Source organism: Pteropus vampyrus, unplaced genomic scaffold (assembly GCF_000151845.1).
Source record: "Pteropus vampyrus isolate Shadow unplaced genomic scaffold, Pvam_2.0 Scaffold40, whole genome shotgun sequence".
NCBI lineage: Eukaryota > Metazoa > Chordata > Mammalia > Chiroptera > Pteropodidae > Pteropus > Pteropus vampyrus.
The window spans coordinates 3827503-3846140 of record NW_011888821.1 but is presented as its reverse complement, the minus strand read 5'-3'; the positions used below and the strand labels follow the sequence as shown (position 1 = coordinate 3846140).

Genomic DNA, 18638 nt, shown 5'->3' with positions numbered 1-18638 from the left:
CGACCACGCGCTAAGCCCTCCCTGTTCTGGGTGCCAGGATAAACCTGAATAGCCACATATCAAACGTCCGATGAATCTATAGAAAAGTGATTTTTAATATACCTCGATGTCTGCTTTCTTGTCAACACGCTATGCTGAGCCAAAGTGTACACTGTTTTCTAGGTCAGGAGACGGCCACGTAAGGCCTGTGGGCCACATCTGGTTGCCCGTCTGTTTCTGTAAAGTGCTTCTGGAACACAGCCCGTTCCTTTACATGTTGTCTCTGGTAGTTTTCATCCGACAATGGTGCAGGTGAGTGGCGATGACAGAGTCTATATGATCCCTAAAGCCTAAAAAACGTACTATCTGGGCCTTTACAGAAAAAGTTTGCTAAGCTCTGGTCTGATGATCGTGAACACAAACAACTTTATGGACAGAGAGAAACAGGAATATCGCCACCTTTGGACAGCTTCAAAGTCAATTCCGATCTGAACACGCGCTTGACGGTGTGAGGGCTGTCGTCGCTGTCTGGTACCCTCTCTCCTGCCCACCTAGCGTTATTGCAGTCAAGTGCGTCCTAGCTTCCCGTCGTCACGTGCAGTGGAGTCATGCCTAGGAGGAGCCATGTTCCCTTTCACAACAAGGGTGGTATTAGATGAGCCATCTTTGTGACAGCAACATTTTTGTTGTTGTTTCTAAAGGGTCCGTTTTTAGAGCAGTTTTATGCTTACAGCAAAATTGAGTGGAAAGTACAGAGACTTCCCATATGCCCCTTGCTTCCACACACACAAAATATTCCCCACGGTCGAGATCCCAAGTGGTACATTCCAACTAATTTTCCTTTTCCTTTTAGGTAATTTCGTTGGGACCTATTCTTGATAGTTCTGCTGGTCCAGAGTGAGTCGCAACTACTTTTTAAAAATTCAATAGAAAACACCCCCAAGGACAAATCCATCTCCCACAGCCACACCCCAGCCAGGTGCCCTTTGTCTCTAGCCACCTAAGTGCTGTCCTGCTCCTCCACATACCCTCAACATCTCCCTCCACAGGGCATCAGAGTGAGGTGACACACCACTCCCCGTGCGAGGCACCTTCATGTGGCCTGCTGCGCCTGTCACACAGTGGACATGGCGTCAAGCGTGTGCTTGTGTCTGCAGCACCAGAGTTCTTCGGTGAAGTGCATGAGCCATGAGGGAGGCCTAGTCTGTTTCACTGCCGATGCCCAGCCCAGGGCCTGCGCATAGTAGGTCCTCAGTGAGGGTGAAGGACGAGGGGTCATACTGACTGGTTCAGAGACAGATCAAGACAAACCCCCTTTATATTGTGCTTCTTAGGGGAAAAAGAATATCGTGAAGAGAGGTGTAACTGAAGAGAGTCACCTGCCGGTTGCTTGGGACCCCTTAAGATCGATGGCAGGTAACACCAAAGCATGTCTCGGATCTGGCCACATAGTTCCCTGCTGGGTTACTGAGTTTGGGTTTAGCAGGGCCCCGTGTTACAGCCTCTTTGTGACTGGCACAGAAGACGCTATCAAGGACCAGAGAAGGGCTTACCCCGAAATCCCCATCTACGCCCCAAGCTGGGTCTGTGGAGACTCCTTAATTGCTCTGAAATGCAAATGGAAGGAGCATTGCAGACTCTGGGGGCCTGCTGTGCTCTTCCACGCGTGGGCACGGTGAGAATGAGGTGACCACGAGGGACAGTCTGAATGATCACGGTACCAACCATCTCGTTGGCTTTGCGAAGGGAAATTAAAAACGTAATTCCGAACCGCTACTGGACCAAAAACCACCCCAACTGTTAACCGAAAATGCCTGGACCAAAGATAAACAAAGTGTCCGCAGATCCAATCAGTGTCTGCTTCAGAGCACGTGTTCTGGGGATCTGCTCTGAGCCCAGGGTCTCAGCCCTGTGAGGACGAAACGGCCCCACGCGGTGTGGTTTGGACCCAGCTCCGTCTGGGCTCTCGCTCACCTGAGGGGTGGTGATTATCACCGCCCCGTCGATGTGTGCCGCGGCCAGGTACTGGACGGCCGAGAGGTGCTCGTCCGATGTCCCGGGTGGGGTATCCACGATGAGGTAGTCCACCTCCCCCCAGTCCACGTCACGGAGGAACTGCTTGATCATGCCTGAGAAGAAGAATCTACACTGACGTCTCTTCCCTTTTCCTAGATCTCCTATTGAAGCATAGTTTGTAATCTTTATGTACATTTGGTCTATACTCCAAATCGGGGGTGTTCGGCACCGTCTGGAGACTTTTCTGGTCACCATGACTACGATGGGAGTCCTACTGGCATCTAGCCCACGGAGGCCAGGGGTACCCCTACAGCAGAGCATGGCCCACCTCTCCCCTAACAAAGAATTATCTGGCCCAAAATGTCAATAGTGCCGAGTGTGAGGAACCCTGCCCTAACTGACACTTCTGCATTGTCACCCTAGGCCTCAGTGTCCAGTCAACCTGGTATTGATGTCACCTCACACACTTTTCTCTCCGACAGAGATAAGCCACTACAAAACCACAACATGAATAATTTCAGGATTGTGTAGGTTTTCGGGAGAGAAAAACCCATAGTAGATATTAATATTTGTGAAACAAAAACTGATATTCTTACTAGCTACCTTCAACCAGTGAAGAAACAGGCAACGAGACAGATGTTTAAAACTGCTCTACGGAGCCCAGCAGGGTGACCGCTGCCTTCTTGACAGTTAAGGATGCAAAGGAAACTCAGAGCAGCTCTGCTCTTGGAAGAACGCGATAAAGGGAAGAAAGCAGAGTGGCAAACCATTTTTCTTTGGTCCCCTCCAGATAACGGCGTCATCGGGACTGCTGAGCAAGAAACCCACCGACATCACCCCCAGGTTGTCTTCTGGGAACTGGTGAGGATGAGGCAAGAAACATTTTACTTAAAGCCATTTCTGGGACAAGATGACCATGTGATCTATGAGCATATTCACTCTTTGCATCATCAAATCATTTTGGGAAAAAAAAAAAAAGAGTTATCATATAGAGGAGACAGAAAGAAGTACCATGTGGCCGTAAGCTGCAATGACAGCCAACTTGGCTGAAATAAATGAGTATCATCTCCTTAACTGTCTTAACCTGGGTTAGCAAACCATGGCCGCCAGGGCTAATCTGGCCTGCTATCTGTTTTTGTACATAAAGTTTTACAGGAATAAATCCATAGTCATTCATTTACATATTACTATTTTCAAGCTACAATGGCGGAGAGCGTATGGCCCACAAACCGCAGATAGTTACTGTTGACTCTTCACAGAAACGGTTTGCCAATCCCTGGCCTTCACTGTATTCCCTGTGCCTAGAAAAGTGCTGCAATAAGTATCTGTTGACTGACAAACAGTTGAGAACAGTGCTCCCCCCTCCCCTGCCCCACATATACGTCATGTGCACGTGGCCCATAATGCGCCACCTTGCAAATAAGGCAGAGAGTGAAGACTCACCACTGGAGACCAGCCTGAGCCGCTCTGGTGAACCTGCGGGAACACGGGCATCGAGAGTCATTGGCAAGTTCTGCCCCCTGGTCACACTTCACGCACAAATTTTATGCAGTAAGAAGACAGTTTTATCAAATACAGTTCATTGCCTACAATGCTACCACTAAGTTCTTAATCGGGAGTGAACTGCGGGGGCGGGGGATGGCGGGGACGGAAGCTGTAATTCAATAACCGCCCCCAAGTTGGGTTATTTTGAAACTCTATTTAGACATCTAGTCAGGGAACTGGAGTTACCAGAGGTCAAATATAATTTGGGGTCTGAGGTACTTTCAAAGAGTGATAGGTACCGGCTGGGGGTTGTTGGGAAAATGCAGGTAATGGAGCAGCGAGGTTGCCTCTGAAAATGAGCCAGGGGTGATACAGCATCATCCCTTTGTTAAGAAGCTATGACCTAAGCAACTCCCAATTACGCATCTATCTTAGAAATCAGAGCAATGTAGGAGCCAAAAGAGAAAGTCTATTTTTCTTAATGAAGTCTTACTTTTAAAAATAGCTCTACTAAGATATAATTCACATATCACACAATTCACCTATTTAAAGTGTACAATGCAATTCAGAATAGAGACATAATTATATATCCATCATCATAATCAATTTTAGGACATTTTCATTACTCCAAGAAGACACCCCGCACCTCTTAATTGTCACCCCCAATCCCTACACTTCCTTCCAGTACTAGGTGACCATGGATCTACTCTCTGCCTCTACAGATGTGCCCATTCCAGTCATTTCATAGAAATGCAATCATATCATATATGGCAATTGGTGACTGGCTTTGAGGTCTCACTTAAAGAACCCCCATTCATTCCTACTTATCTTCGCTCTTTAAGTCACTGGTCTTAGAAGAAGGGTAAACAAGATGACTGAATAGTGTAGGAGAATAAAATAGTAGAAATTCTGTTTTATCTCACCATTTAAAATTTTTGACTTTTATAAACTGTTTATATACTGGTACAGTAAGTAGTCTATGTATATAACTTACAAGTAAATAAATGTAGCGTGGGCATGTGTTACAAAGCTTTTTATTATCTATCATCTGTCCCTTTCCACAAGTGCCTTGTTCACCACTGTACCCCAGCACCCAGAATAGTTCTGGCATTAGAGTACAGTGCCAGTCTTGAACCAATCTTGACACCCCTGGAACAGCCTTGTCCTCCAGCCCAGCTTCGATGCACCATTCCTTGGCCTGCTTCTTGCTTACTCAGAAGGGAGAGACCAGAACCTGCAAAGGCTGCTGTGGCCATGCCCCTAGCCCACGTCACTTGCCCACTTCGCAGTCTCAGTTCCCCAGAGATGACCACAGGGCAGGAACATACCCTCGCATCCAGGGTACAAAACCCCAGCCAGCCCTCCTCTAGTTTTCCCAGTCAGAGCTAAGTTTCCTTGTCTAACTTCTGCATTTTACTTGTTGTTTCCCTTCCCCTCTGGGAAAGCATCGAAACCAACACTTCTCATATAGTTGGGATGAACTTTATAGATTCCCGCCCCTCGAATTCATGGCTGTTGTTAAAATGGACCGATGGACTAGCGGACATTTACCTGGTTTCCTCCTGTCCACATATAAGAAGCATGGGCTCTGCTGACTCCTTTGTTCGGGCTGAGAAGTTTAGCACTGCGTTTGCCCTAAGAGACCACTTTCCTGCGGTTTATCACACAGCTCTTACCTGTTCTCCTTCTAACCCCATTATCTTGGGAATTGACGGCCCGCATATGTCAATGTCTAGAAGAGCAACCTGGGGAACGAGAACGAGAAGAGACCGGAGCAGTGACATAACTGAACACACGATCCTCCAGATATGTACAGCTGGGAGGGGTACAGGGTTTGAGGGAAAGGAGGGAGGGGAGAAGACAGGAAGAAATGGGGTCCAGCGTAGACCGAGCAGAGTTACGACATATCTCTTTCTGGCCATGAGACACACAGCCCGAGACACCTAGAGAGAACTTAGGAAAGTACGTCGACACCCCTGCCCCAAGTCTGGCCTGGCTCCAGGGTGATCTCATGGACCTGGGTGTCAGGTCATCGGAAATCCAGGATTTGGTACCGTTTACTTGGCCCTTACCATGTGCCTGGGGTGGGTATCACTATCTTTGCTTTACACAAGAGGAAACTGAGGTTCAGAGGGGCCCGGTGACTTGTTCAATGAGCAAAGGGCAGAGCTGGGACAATAAACGGTGGTCATCTTTTCACTACCCTATGGGGCCTGGTGAGGATGGCAGAGTGGACCCTCCAGCTGACCAAGCCCCACTCCCCTGTGATCCTGAAGGTTAGTGATCGCTTAGGATCGTCTTCCAGAAAAGAAACTGAATATAAGAAGGAAATCTAGCAAAGCTCCTTGCTAGTGGTAAGAGCAGCCTGGGGTGACTCCCTCATCCCAAACACCCTGGTCCCCCGTGTGATAGCTGAGGTGTGAGATGGCCTTTGGGAGCCATCTGTATGGGAGCCTGCTGTATTCATCTTGAAAGCTGTAAAGTCTTTGATCCAAAGTGCAGCGCCTTGGGGTAACTTTTCAACTTGCCCCAAATTCGCTTCTCGCTTCCCTCCTCAAGCCTCTTAGCAAACCCCAACCTACTTCCTCGCATGGTGTCACCCTCAGGAAAGCTGTTTACACAGTAGACCAGCCGTTTGCCTCGCATGCCCCCTGCTGGACTCTGCGAGGAGTGCAACAGGAAGACACAACTTGACAACCTGACTTCTTGGCCGCCTTGATCTAGACTCTTGGGGACCGATGTGTGTTAATATAGACATTTTACATCGGAGCCTCATGATTTAGGAAATTATGCCATCACTACGACCCTAACGGAGACTTTCGTTAATACTCTCAAATTTCTAGCCTGGTCTCCACGTTCTTTTTGGGAACAATTTAATCAGTTTCCTTTTGAGGCATTACTCTTCCCACAAGGGGGTGAATCTTGAGGGAAATGAGATGCAAGGATTCAAGAAACAGATTACATGCACTCGCTCGCAGGGTGGTACCCAAAAAGGCTGTGACGCGTTCCTGCTATCCAGATGTCCAGAGTGGCCCGGTGTCCTGTCTCTTCCAGACTTCCTCTTGATCCTGTCACTATCCCCAACATCTGTCCAATTCATTTTCTGCTCAGGTTAAGTCATAGAACCCTAGCTAAGAGAAACGTGCCTGCATTAATCCTCACCATGGACTCTGTGGAAGGTGCTAGAAGCCTGATGGCAAGAGGAGGGCTTACCACACCTCTCCTGCCCAGCTGTACAGTCTCTAAGCCCCAGAGACAGGCCTAACAAGTCTATTGCCCTAAAGTACCTCGTGTGGACCTTTTAAGGATAGACTTCACCTCAGATCACAAGGCAAGAGGATAAGCTGGTAATTTATGGGAGCTGGTGACTTTTGTGGTGGCAAGATGGCATGTGCTTCTTTGATGTCTCACGGCTCAAGCTCCTCCGCCTCCCTTCACCACAACTCACACATTTCCCAGCCTGCCCGTGACTCGTCAGAGGTGTTTCCCAATTCTGCTGCCTCTTGATTCAAGGCCCTTTGCAAATGAGCTGTCAGACACCTGCCTATCTTGAGGGCTAAAATGAACAGCCTCACTCAGAGTTCGTCCTGAGCTTTGCCAGACAGCAGGCAGAAAAAAGACAGGGAGCTTCTCACTGTCCTCGGAAGACGCGTGCGACTTGACTGTAATCAACAAGACACACTGAGCATCTACTATGGGCCAACTCTGTGCAGCTTTTGGAGACAAGTATTCAGTCATCAGTATGTCTGCAAGGGGAAACACACTCTCCTGAGTGCTGACATATTTTTTACATAAAGAGAGCCTGCTCATTCAGCCATATTTCCACACTAGACGGTGTGCTTTCCTTCAGCATACTGCAAAGTCTAGACATGTGTGCAGTGGGGACTTCCAAACGCAATTATTTGTAAACAGCTGTCTATTCACAAGTGGTTACTTGCAACTGGCCTGATTAAAGCCTATCTCCAGAGATCTCGGATAGCTCTAAAAGTGACAATTATTCTGGGTCATCTGGATAATCTGAGAAAACAGATTTCTTGGCCAGCCAGTTGGCCATTACAAATCTGACTCGAATAGCAAGTGATGGTTGACTAACAGAATCGGCAAGTATATTTTGAACCCGCTCAGCTTTGTACTCTGGGCAGGCTACAAACTCATTATCACAAAGCAGAAATGTCATTGCCCCTCCATATTCCAGTTAAATATTCCAGTAATAATGATGATTGCTATCAAGGACATTTATTGAGCACTTACTACATATCAGGCATCATGTTAAGCACTTTATATTTACAGGAATTATCTCACTCAGTCTGCAGTCCCGTTTTACAGATGAGAAAAGCGAGGCAGAGAGAGCCTGTAACCCACGCAAGGTTACAGCAGTGGTGTGGGTGGAGCTGGGACGTGGACCTGTGCAGGCCAACTCCTTGGCCACCAGGCTCGACTTCGCCTGCCACCCCGCCCCTAGGACTCAAGTAGAGTTCTGGCACTTCCCTCGTCTTCCCAAATTGGGAAGCCTTGCTTCTTCTATCTCCCCAATGATGCCCTCATTTGTTTCCTGCCATCTGCTCCAGCCACTGCCCTAGTCTGAACCTGTGGCCTCTCAGGGAGAATGAGCAACACCTCCTGGCTGGCTTACTATCACCCTCTAACAGTACTCAACCACACACCTGGCTAGCTTTCACAGCGATGCTTCTAAAGCAATGCCTGAACCATGCCTCTTTCCTGTCCAGATGTCTGACCAGGTCGTCCAAAGCCTCCACGGTCCGCCTCAGCCTCATCCTTGGCTCTCTTCACTGGAGCAGTCCTCAGCTTGCCTGCCCTGGTGGTCCCACATCTGTGCCTCTGCTTCCACCCACCACTCCACATTCATTAGTCACCATCACAGTCTAGAAGGCCCCTTCTCCAATCCCAGATGTCCCCTCGGTCATCTCTCCCTTTCCTGAAATCCCTAGACCACATCTTGGATGGTGAATACCAGATTCCAGAGAGGCCTGCATCAGCCACGTAGGCCAGTGAGAGCAGCTCCATATGTTATAAAATGATCGGAAGAGAAATGAGGAATAAGAATTCAGAGCCTTAGTGAATGAACACTGAGCTTTGTAGATCACCTAGTCCAGCCTCTTCACTGTCCCAAGAAGGCTGTGGCCTGCCCAAGGTTCCAATCTTCCCAAAATGCCCTTCTCCAGCTAGCCCTGGTGATGCTGGTGTTACGAACCAAACACAGGGCCGGCAAACTACAACCTGGGGACCAAATCCAGTCTGCCACTTGTTTTTGTACAGCCCACAAATTGAAAATGGTTATTATATTTTCAGAGAGTGGAGAAAATAAAAATCAAGAGAATACTTTTCTTTCATGATGTGAAAAATTATATAAAATTCAAATTTCAGTGACAATAAAGTTTTATTAGAACATGGACATAGTTTACAGGGCAGACCCAAATAGTTGCTACAGAAACTGTCTGGCCTGTGAAGCCTAAAATATTTACCATCTAGGTTTTACATAAAAAGTTTGCTATCAACTGAAGCAAACTCTGATTTCTTAATCCAATCCTGGAGTTCGTGGATACTGACTGGCAAGGTGTCTCGGGGCGTGCATGCGTGCGTGCGTGCGTGCGTGCGTACAGAAGGTATGTAAGTATGGTGGGCTTGATCACCCCTGCCCACTGTAGCGGGCTTTAATTTTGTGTGTGGAGGAAATAAAGTCTTTATCATATTAACATTTGAGGGTGCTATTTCACATGGAGGTAGAATGAGTTATCTCACACAAGTAGAAAGTACTGAAATTTATCCAGGTTTTTAGAGTTTTAAAATATAAGAGGCAATATGTGTTTGAAATTTCAATATTAAACATACCTCTACAGTCCCTTCTACCACTACCTTTTTAAAAAACTAAGGTCAAACAAAAGTGGAGGGCCATTTGTCAATGAGTTAGAAAAGAAACGTGAAGTGAAAGTGTTAGCCCTCATATACGAAAATAACTTTCAATATTCACAGTGCATAAAGAGAAAACTTATTTTCAGAAATAAATCAGTGCACGAAAGAAGGCACACACGAAGACCATGGAATGAACTGAAATGGTAAGGAATGGCTTTTACCATGAACAATATAAAATTGTTTCTATGTTAGAGAACTCTTCTGCATGCCCCCAGTAGTGCTGATGGGGAAAACGGCATTGAGTTTGCAACTCAAAGAGACTCGCAGGCTCTCTAATCCAGAGCACACACAGCGCCAACTCACAAGTCCTCAGCGAGGTCTCTCATTTCAGGGGTCCATGTGCTGGGCAGTTGGGTTCTGAGTTGGCACTGTAGCAGTTCTGATATGTATATACATATATTTTAATAGGAATCTTGAGCAAAATTTCATTTTGGAAAAAAACAAAAAGGTGGAATGTATTGCGTGTTAAAAACAACAACAATAAAAATCTGAAACCTGCAGTAGTCATGGTTTTATGTGGTATAAAATGATAATCACAGTGACTTTTGGGATCATTTGCTAAGGTCCAAACAAAATTATCATGAATCTCACTGAATAACCTAATGTACTTTAAAAATCACATACTGCATATTTCCATTTGACCTTTTTTTGACCTTCCTTACCTTATCACACCTTTTATTAAAACTGAGACCAGAGAGCAGCACTGGGTACTTTGAGTTTTCCTGCTCATCTGTGTACCTCAGGAGAAGTGAGTGGGGACAGCAACTGTTTTCTTCAAGGGCCAAATAAAAAACATGTTAGGCTTTGTGGGCAAAATCAAGGATACTATGTGGGTACTTATGTGACAACTTAAAAGCAACCATTTTTAAGTGTAAAAATCATTCTTAGCTCACAAGCCATAAAAAGACAGGAGACAGGCTGGATTTGGCTATGAGCTATATAGTTTGCAACACCTCTGGCATAGAAAAAGGCAGGAAGGGGTTAATAAAGAGAAAGAAGTCTGAACTTAACATAATAAATAATCTGCATGCTAAGAGAAAGGTATACCTGCTATCCATTTTCATAGCTAGAGAATCCAATGAAATACTTTATTTCACTGCTTGACTGCTATGTGCTTCCTCCTCTGTGCAAGGATCTAGAGTCAAAGAGTCCAATTCAACTTGGTCTAAGGAGTCGTTTCTCTACAAGCCATCATGAACCCTCAGACAGGAGCCTCTCCCAATTTTTCCCAAGGTCCCACCTGCGTGTTTTCATCCTCTGCTAGGGCATGAGCAAGGTGGGCGCTGAAGGTGCTTTTCCCAACACCGCCTTTTCCAGACAACACCAAGATCTTGTGCTTCACAGTCTTCATTTTCTCTTTGATTTCTTCTATAGCTGCAAAAAAAGCAATTCAGGTAGTGATGTCCCTGACTAAATCCCAAATGTCACTCTTTCAGTGGGCTAGAAGGAGCTAAGTCCTCGGGACTATTTCAAGGGGTCGTGTATGAAATACCAGCTAGTCAAAGGTGGTAATAAGTGCTACAAAGAAAATAAGGCTATATCACATCTGACATTTTCTTATTTATTGGTTTACATATCTGTCTCCTCATACTAGAATATAAGCTCCATGGGGGTGGGACTGTCATGTTCCCCACTTTATTCCCAGCTCCGAAACAGAGCTTTGCACATAAAGTCATATACCACTTAATGACAGGGAAACATTTTGAGAAATGTGTTGTTAGGTAATTTCGTCCTGTGAATATCATAGAGTGCACTTACACAAACCTAGATGGTGTCACCTACCACAGACCTAGGCTATATGGTACAGCCTACTGCTCCCAGGTTACAGGCCTGTACTGCATGTTACTGTATGAAACACCACGAGATTAATTCAAGCACAAGAGAAGACGATAATCAAGAGATAAACACGAGATGTATGAGGCTGCTTGCTGCCTGTGTAACACGACTCACTGTTTACAGCAAACTTGTTTTTATAAGTAGAAAAGATATACTCTAAAATAATGAAAAGTATAATACACAGTAGTAAATACCTAAACTGGTAACAAGTCATTTATTACCAAGTATTATACTGTACATAATTGTATGTGCTGTACTTTTATATGACTGGCAGCACAATAGGTTTGTGTGTCACCACAAACATGTGAGTAATGCTTTGTGCTATATAGTTAGGACAGCTACGTCACTAGGCAATAGGAATTTTTCAGCTCCCTTATAATCTTATGGGACCACTGTCATATCTGCAGTCCATCATTGAAACATCGTTATGCAGTGCATGACTGTAGCCATGATTCCTAACCTGCGGACAAATCTGCCAGGGACATTTGGTGATGTCTGAGGGCATTTTTGGTTTGTACAAGGAAGGGGTGCTCCTGGCATGTAGTGGGTAGAAGTCAGGGATGCTACTAAATGTCCAATGATGCTTAGTACAGCCCCCCACAACCACACAGAACTATCCATCTCCAAATGTCAACAGAGGTTGAGAAATCCTGACAAAACAGCAGGCACTTGCTAAGTACCTGTCACTGATGACTATCACTTATTACACATTTGTGGTGCTTTCACTATTTCGCCTTATTTCAAATCCTTCAAACAACATGGAGGTAAGTATTTTTCTTCCCATTATTGATAAGGAAACAAAGACTCAGAAAGGTTAAGACTCTTGCTCAAGGTCACACTGTGGGATCCTAGAATCAAATCCAAGTCTCTCTTTGAACTTCAAGAGTCTTCTCCCAGCCTTCTGCTTTTTAAGTTCCTTTTAGTAGGTTCTCAGAGTTCTCCCATCCTCCAATCTGTCCCTCATTTTCCTTATGGCAGTGAGGATTCATTTGCTTGCTTACTTGTTTATTGTGGGTCTCCCCTATTAAATTAATACCCTCTAGAGCAGCGACCTCATCTGTCTTTCACAATTGTATCCCCAGCACAGAGCACTGTGCCTAGTCCATGACCACATATCGCTGTTAAATGAATGAATCGCTCCTCAAAAGGAAGAAAATTCTGTCCAAAGAAAGTAGCTGATGGAGCCAGGATTTAAACTCCCAGACTTCAAAGTTTATACCCTTTTCCTTTTGCTGGTGGCCTCCTGCCAACCAGTGTGTTACTGTCACTCAAACCTCTGGCCTTACCTCTCAACCCAGCCGACTTGCTCCCATGCCCCGCCCCTCTGGAGACCCCTTTTGACTCCACTTTAGTCTCTGATCCTTGAGGCTCTGCCCCCATCCCGCCTCTTAACTCCTAGCCCTTTAAGGACTCTGCCCCGCTGGCCCCCAGCCCTGTCACTCATTCAAGTCCCGCCCCTCTCTGGGCGGACTTTACCACGCCGCGCCCCCTCTGGGCCCGCCTCTCCTAATTGGCCTCCTCGCCCCGCCGCAGTCACTCATCCTTCAAGCCCCACCCACTTGCTCCTCCGCCCCGCCTCTTCCGGGCCGACGGCTTTCACTTCCCGTTCAGGGCTTGTTCCTTGCTCACCCGGGTCAGGAGTCGCACCGGCTCCAGAAGCGCATAACCGCTGGTTGGGGCACCCTTGACATGCGGCCCCTCGGCCTGCCTGGGCGCTGCTGGTCCCGGGACAGTCTACGCAGAGAAAATATCGCAGTTAGAGTAGCTCCTGTCCCTTCAGCCCCGCCACCCACGCCCCCTCCACGAGCTCACCGTGAGGTACCTCCTCCATTTTGCCGACTTAGTCGCCGGAACCTACGCGGTCACCGGAACCCCCCTGTTGCGTATTTCCGCCTCGTGGCACCCAATCTGACTCTCCTGCCTCGAGAAGTAAGTCTCGGAGAGAGCTGTGCGCACGCGCGAACCTTGTGTCGGTACTTAGGCGCTGTTCTTGTTTCTGTCCCGTTTGAAAGTGATGCAGATATCATAAATACTTAAGCATGTATCCCCAAGCAAAAAAGGCGTTATCGTGCACGACCTACGTACCATTTTGATACCGGAGAAATCTAACTTTGATGCAAAATTATTAGCCAATATATGCTTTATATTCAAATTTACTCAATCGTCCCAAATAGGACCCACAGACATCCCTCCCCCATTAATGCAGTTTAGAGTCGCACTTTGCATCGGCAGTCTAGAACAGACCTCAGAATCTTCCCAGTCACTCCCTGCCCTTGTCTTTTGAGACATTGTTAAATTTGAGTAGTCCAGGCCAATTGCCGTATAGAATACCCCATAATCTTGATTTCTTTGGTTACTCAGTCATGATTAGATTCAGGCTGAGGGTTTTTGGCAGCACACATGTAAAGTGCAGAACTTGTATCACAGCAGGAGGCATTGTTGGTGTTAAAAAACAGTTCAACCGAATAAATTTTAGAGAGCTTATTGCCTTTATTCAATGATTCACGAATCGTCCCATTTAGCAGACAGATCTGAGGAGCTGTATAAAATGAAAGACTTATAGACAGAAAGGAGCAGGACAAGGAAGATATTTATACTAGCAAAAAGTGGATTGATTGTGGCAAGGTCACTTTCATTTAGGGATGGCAAGGCTCTTTCGAGCAGATGACTTCACCAGTGCTGACCAGGTGATTTCTGATTGGTTTAAGATGCCATTTCTGAGAGAGGCTGAAACTGTAATTAAGTCTTGGTGGTGGTGTGGGGCTTATCATAAGCGACTCCATTTGGGGCCTGTTGTCTTGTTTTTAACATTGGTAAGTGACACTTGATCACTTGGTAAACATGATGTCTGCCCTGTTTCACCAATGACTGGTACTCTTTTCTATTTGTAATGAACAAAATCCCTGGAGTGATTTGTTGAGATCATGTACATCAGCATTTCACTCAGTGGTTTTAGTATCATTCTTGCCTGAATTAGTTATTTCAGTGTTTGCAAAATTGTGCTTTTCTCAACTCATCATTACCCATTATCTCTGTTTACTAACTGGCATCCCTCTGTAAATAGGAGCTCCCTCCGCCCCCCACTTTTTTGAGAGTCACTATGGATTTGTGGATTTTTTAAATTATTTTTTATAATACATTATCATTATTCTTCCTGGTCAGTTTTTACCCCCTCTCATGCAGAATTGGCCAGCAAAGCCTCTTCAAGCCAACTCCTGTGTTTTGGACACCAATCCAACTTCTTTGAGCACTTTTCTTACTTTGTGACCTAAGATATTCCAGGCTCTCCTACTTTTCTTGCTACAGCCATTTCTCCAAGGAACCCAGTTGGGTGTCTCACAGTTCAACTGATACTGTTTACCCAGAGATAGCATCAGGTTCCAATGGTTAAGGGCTCAGTCCCACGAGACTGCTTCCCACCCCCCACTTCAGACACCAGTTGAAAGCCCAGGTTGCCACTTGTGATTTTGACCAACCAGCTATAGATTGGGGGAGTTCCAAGAACCCCTCCTTGGACTTCAGGCATGAGTTGCGAGTCCAGGTTGTGCTTCTGACGGGCTGGCTCTAAGTCAGAAGTTCCCATGACCTCCTCCTTGTATTTGGGTTCGATTAATTTACTAATACAGCTCACAAAACTCAGAAACATTTTACTTACTTGATTACTGGTTTATGATAAGAGGATATTACTCAGGAACAACCAGATGGAAGAGATACATAGGGCAAGGTATGGGGATGGGGCATGGAACTTTCATGTTCTCTCTGCACGGGCTACCCTCTCACCATCCTCATAATATTCACCAACCGGGAAGCTCTCTGAACTCCATCCTTTGGGTTTTTATGGAGGCTTCATTACACAGGCCTGGTGGATTAAATGATTGGCCATTGGTGATTGGTTCAAACCCCAAGTCCTCTCCCCTCCCCAGAGATCAGGGTTGGGTGAGACTGATTATTCTAACCCTCTAATCACATGGTTGGCTCCCGTGGCAACCAGCCCCCATTCTTAAGTAAGGTCCCAAAGTCGCCTCATTAACCTAACAAGAAACACCTTTATCATTCATAAAACGCCTGGGAAATTCCAAGGATTTAAGAGCTCTGTGCCAGGAATGGCACAGAAAAATATGTTTCTCATCATAAAGCACAATATCACAGCAAGTTTCAAAAACTCAGGGCAGATAACACAGGTGTTTACACCTCATGCTCTGAAGTCAGACAACACATGTTCAAATCCAGACTCCAGTCCTTTGGTGCTGAAAACATTGGGCAGATCACCTCATGTCTCTAGCCTTTTTTTTTTTTTTTTTTTTTTCCCGGGTGTAAAAGGGGGATAACAAAAGCAATTTCCCGTGAGGTTATTGTGGAAATAATTCATGCAAAGCACCAAGCACAGAAAATCCAGAGAGCAAAGCTCCAATACAGACATACCTTGGAGACATTGCATGTTCAGTTCCAGACCACTGTAATAAAGCGAGGATTGAAATAAAGTGTCATGATCCTTTTCCTTGTGGAGGGTCTTGCCTTCCATTAGTAAAAAACGCAACACCTGTCAAGGCAATAAAGTGAAGTGCAATAAAGCGAAGTCTACCTGTACAGTTCATAGGGTTGTTTAGGTGGCTGTTAGAGAGATGAGATCCTGCACCCTTATTTACAGATGGGGGAACTGAGACCTAGATAGGGAAAGTTGCCCCAAATCACATGCAGAATAGCGGATGAAACAAGACTAGCACCTGGGTCAAACTTGTTAAAAATTTAAATGCTGATTCAGCAATACAGGAGCATTTTAAACACCTGCAGATGGTGAAAACAGAAGGCACATGTGATTCTGCATTTCACCACTAGATAGCACTCTTTCCTTACAAATGAACAAGTAGCAAATGGTGGGAGGGATATTTTAAGTTTAAGAGTAGAGAATTTTCTACCTCTTCCCTTGCATCCAGCAAAAATATCTAACAAAGAACTATCTATATACACCACAGGCACTTAATGTGTAATTGAGTCGAAAAATAACATTATATACAGAGAAACTAATGTTGGTTAAGAACACCAGGTGTCTGCATTCAAGTCTGAGCTCTATCTTTCACCAGCTTTCCATCTTTTCTTCATAACTCAGTTTAATCCTCTGTAAAATGGCAGTAATATTAACTGCCTCGAAGGGTTATTGATGGGAGGATTAAATAAGTTAATATGAGTAAAGCCGTTTTTTAAGTGCCTGGCTCATTTGAGCCCTGTGTAGCTGTTTGCAATTATTAGTTTTTTTCTTAACTAGTTTTATTGAAACCATCACCACAATCAAGATAGTGAACACATGTGTCACCCCACAAAGTTTCCTCGTGACATTTGCAAACTTTCCCGACACCATTCTCAGGCAATCAGTGATGTTTCTTGTCTTTATAGATTGGCTTGGATTTTCTAGAATTTTATAGAAATGGAAACTTATAGTATGTGCTCCTTTACACCTGGCTTCTTTCTCTCAGCGTATTTATTTTATATCCACCCATGACGTCGCATGCATGAAGTTTATTTCCTCTGGTTGCTGCATAGTATTTCATTGTCGTGTTATACCACAACTTACTCATCCGTTTGCCTGTGGATGGTCTTTTAGATGGCTTCCAGTTTGGGGAATTCACAAAGCAAGCGGCTATAAATATCGTTGGACAAGTCTTCGTAATGACATGTACTTTCATTTCCCTGGACTAAATACCTAGGAGTGGGATGGCGGGAAACTGCCAAACTGTTTGCCAAAGTGGTCGTGCTCTGCCTGCTGTGGATGTGGATTTCGGTTGCTCCGAGTGCTCTGCCACCAGCGGGTTCAGCCAGACCTTTGGGTCTCTGACATTCTAATAGGTGCATACTGGTGTCCTAATGTGGTTTTACTTTGCGTTTCCCTACTTAGTAATTATGTCGAACTTCTTTTCGTATGCTCATTTGCCATCAGCCTATCTTCTTTCTGGAATTGTCTCTTCAAATCGTAGGTCATTTAAAAAAGATTTCTTTGGTTGTTTGTTTTATTATTGAGTTTTGAAAATACTGTATATGTTCTGGATACAAGTCTTTTATCAATTATATGTTAGGCAAATATATTCTCCTAGTTTGTGGCCTGTCTTTTCATTTTCTTAAGAATGTGTTTTGAAGAGCCATTCTTAATTTTGATGAGGTTCAATTTATCAATTTTTTTCTTTTATGTGTTGCATTTTTGATATCCTATCAAAATCTTTGCCTAACAAAGATTTTCTGCTATGTTTCCTTTTAGAATCTTTATAGTTTTAGACTTAAATTTAAGTCTATGACCAATCTGAAGTTAATTTTTGTAGGTCATTTTTTATATACAATGCAAGGTATGGGTTGAAATTCATTTTTTTATATATGGATGTCCCATTGGTCCAGCATCATTTGTTGAAAAGACTATCATTTCTCCACAGAAACGACTGTGTACCTTTGTTGGAAACCAGTTGACCATGAATATATGTGTACGTTTCTGGATTTTTTTCTGTTCTATTGATCTTTGTCTATATTTATGCCAGTACCAAACAGTAGCTTTATAATAAGTCTTGAAGTCATAATGTCTGAATCCTACAACTTTTTCTTTTCAAAATTGATTTTTGCTTCTAGGACTTTTGAATTTCCATATGAATTTTAGAGTCAGTTTATTAATTTCTGCCCAAAAAAGAGCCTGTTGGGATTTTGATTGGGTTTGCATCGAATCTAACCTTCATTTTGGGGAGAACTGATATTTTGACCATAGGAGTCTTCTAGTTCACACACATGACATATCTCTCTAGATCCTTTTAAATTTCTCTCAGCAATATTTATAATTGTTTTTTTCAGTCTTTTTTCTGTCTGTTTAAGTTTGGATACTTTCTATTGCCATGTGTTCAATGTCTTCAACTTCACTAATCTTTTTTTCTGCAAAGTGTAGTCTGCCTCGTTATGGACTGAAAGGACCCCTCCCCCCTGACCCGCCCCCAAATTCATGTGTTGAGGCCCTAACCTCCAAGTGATGGTACTGGAGGTGGGCTTTAGGGAGGTGGTTAGGGTTAGGTGAGGTCATGAGGGTGAGGTGTCACGATGGGATCCGTGCCCTTATAAGGAGAGACACCAGAGAGCTTGCTGTCTCTCCTGGCGGGGAAGGCCATTTGAGGACACTAAGAAAGGTAGCTGTCTATAAGCCAGCAAAAGAGACCTCACCAGAACCCAAACATGCTGTCACCCTTGATCTGGGACTTCCAGCATCCAGAACTGTGAGAAACGGATTTCTGTTATTTATAAGCCACCCGTCTGTGGTGCTTTATTATGGCAGCCTGAGCTGACTAAAACATGTCTTTAATTCTATCTCGTGTAGTTTTCATCTCTGCAAGTTCAGTTCAGGGGTCTGTGTGTGTGTGTGTGTGTGTGTG

At 44.9% G+C, this 18638-nt stretch overlaps 2 protein-coding genes across 2 annotated transcripts in view; one reads left to right on the top strand and one right to left on the bottom strand.

Annotated features, from left to right (window-relative positions):
* NUBP1 (nucleotide binding protein 1) overlaps positions 1–13159 on the bottom strand; it is an 18629-nt gene extending 5470 nt beyond the window's left edge. The window contains exons 1-7 of the mRNA XM_023529662.1: positions 13060–13159; positions 12877–12981; positions 10652–10785; positions 5157–5225; positions 3439–3471; positions 2763–2853; positions 1954–2108 (exon numbers count right to left, since the gene is read on the bottom strand). Coding sequence (XP_023385430.1) covers positions 1954–2108; positions 2763–2853; positions 3439–3471; positions 5157–5225; positions 10652–10785; positions 12877–12981; positions 13060–13078 — 606 coding nt within the window. The 5' untranslated portion in view covers positions 13079–13159. The remainder of the gene's footprint in view (positions 1–1953; positions 2109–2762; positions 2854–3438; positions 3472–5156; positions 5226–10651; positions 10786–12876; positions 12982–13059) is intronic.
* Positions 13051–18638, top strand: part of TEKT5 (tektin 5) — a 49699-nt gene continuing 44111 nt past the window's right edge. The window contains exon 1 of the mRNA XM_023529614.1: positions 13051–13176. The gene's annotated coding sequence lies outside the window, so the exon portion shown is untranslated. The remainder of the gene's footprint in view (positions 13177–18638) is intronic.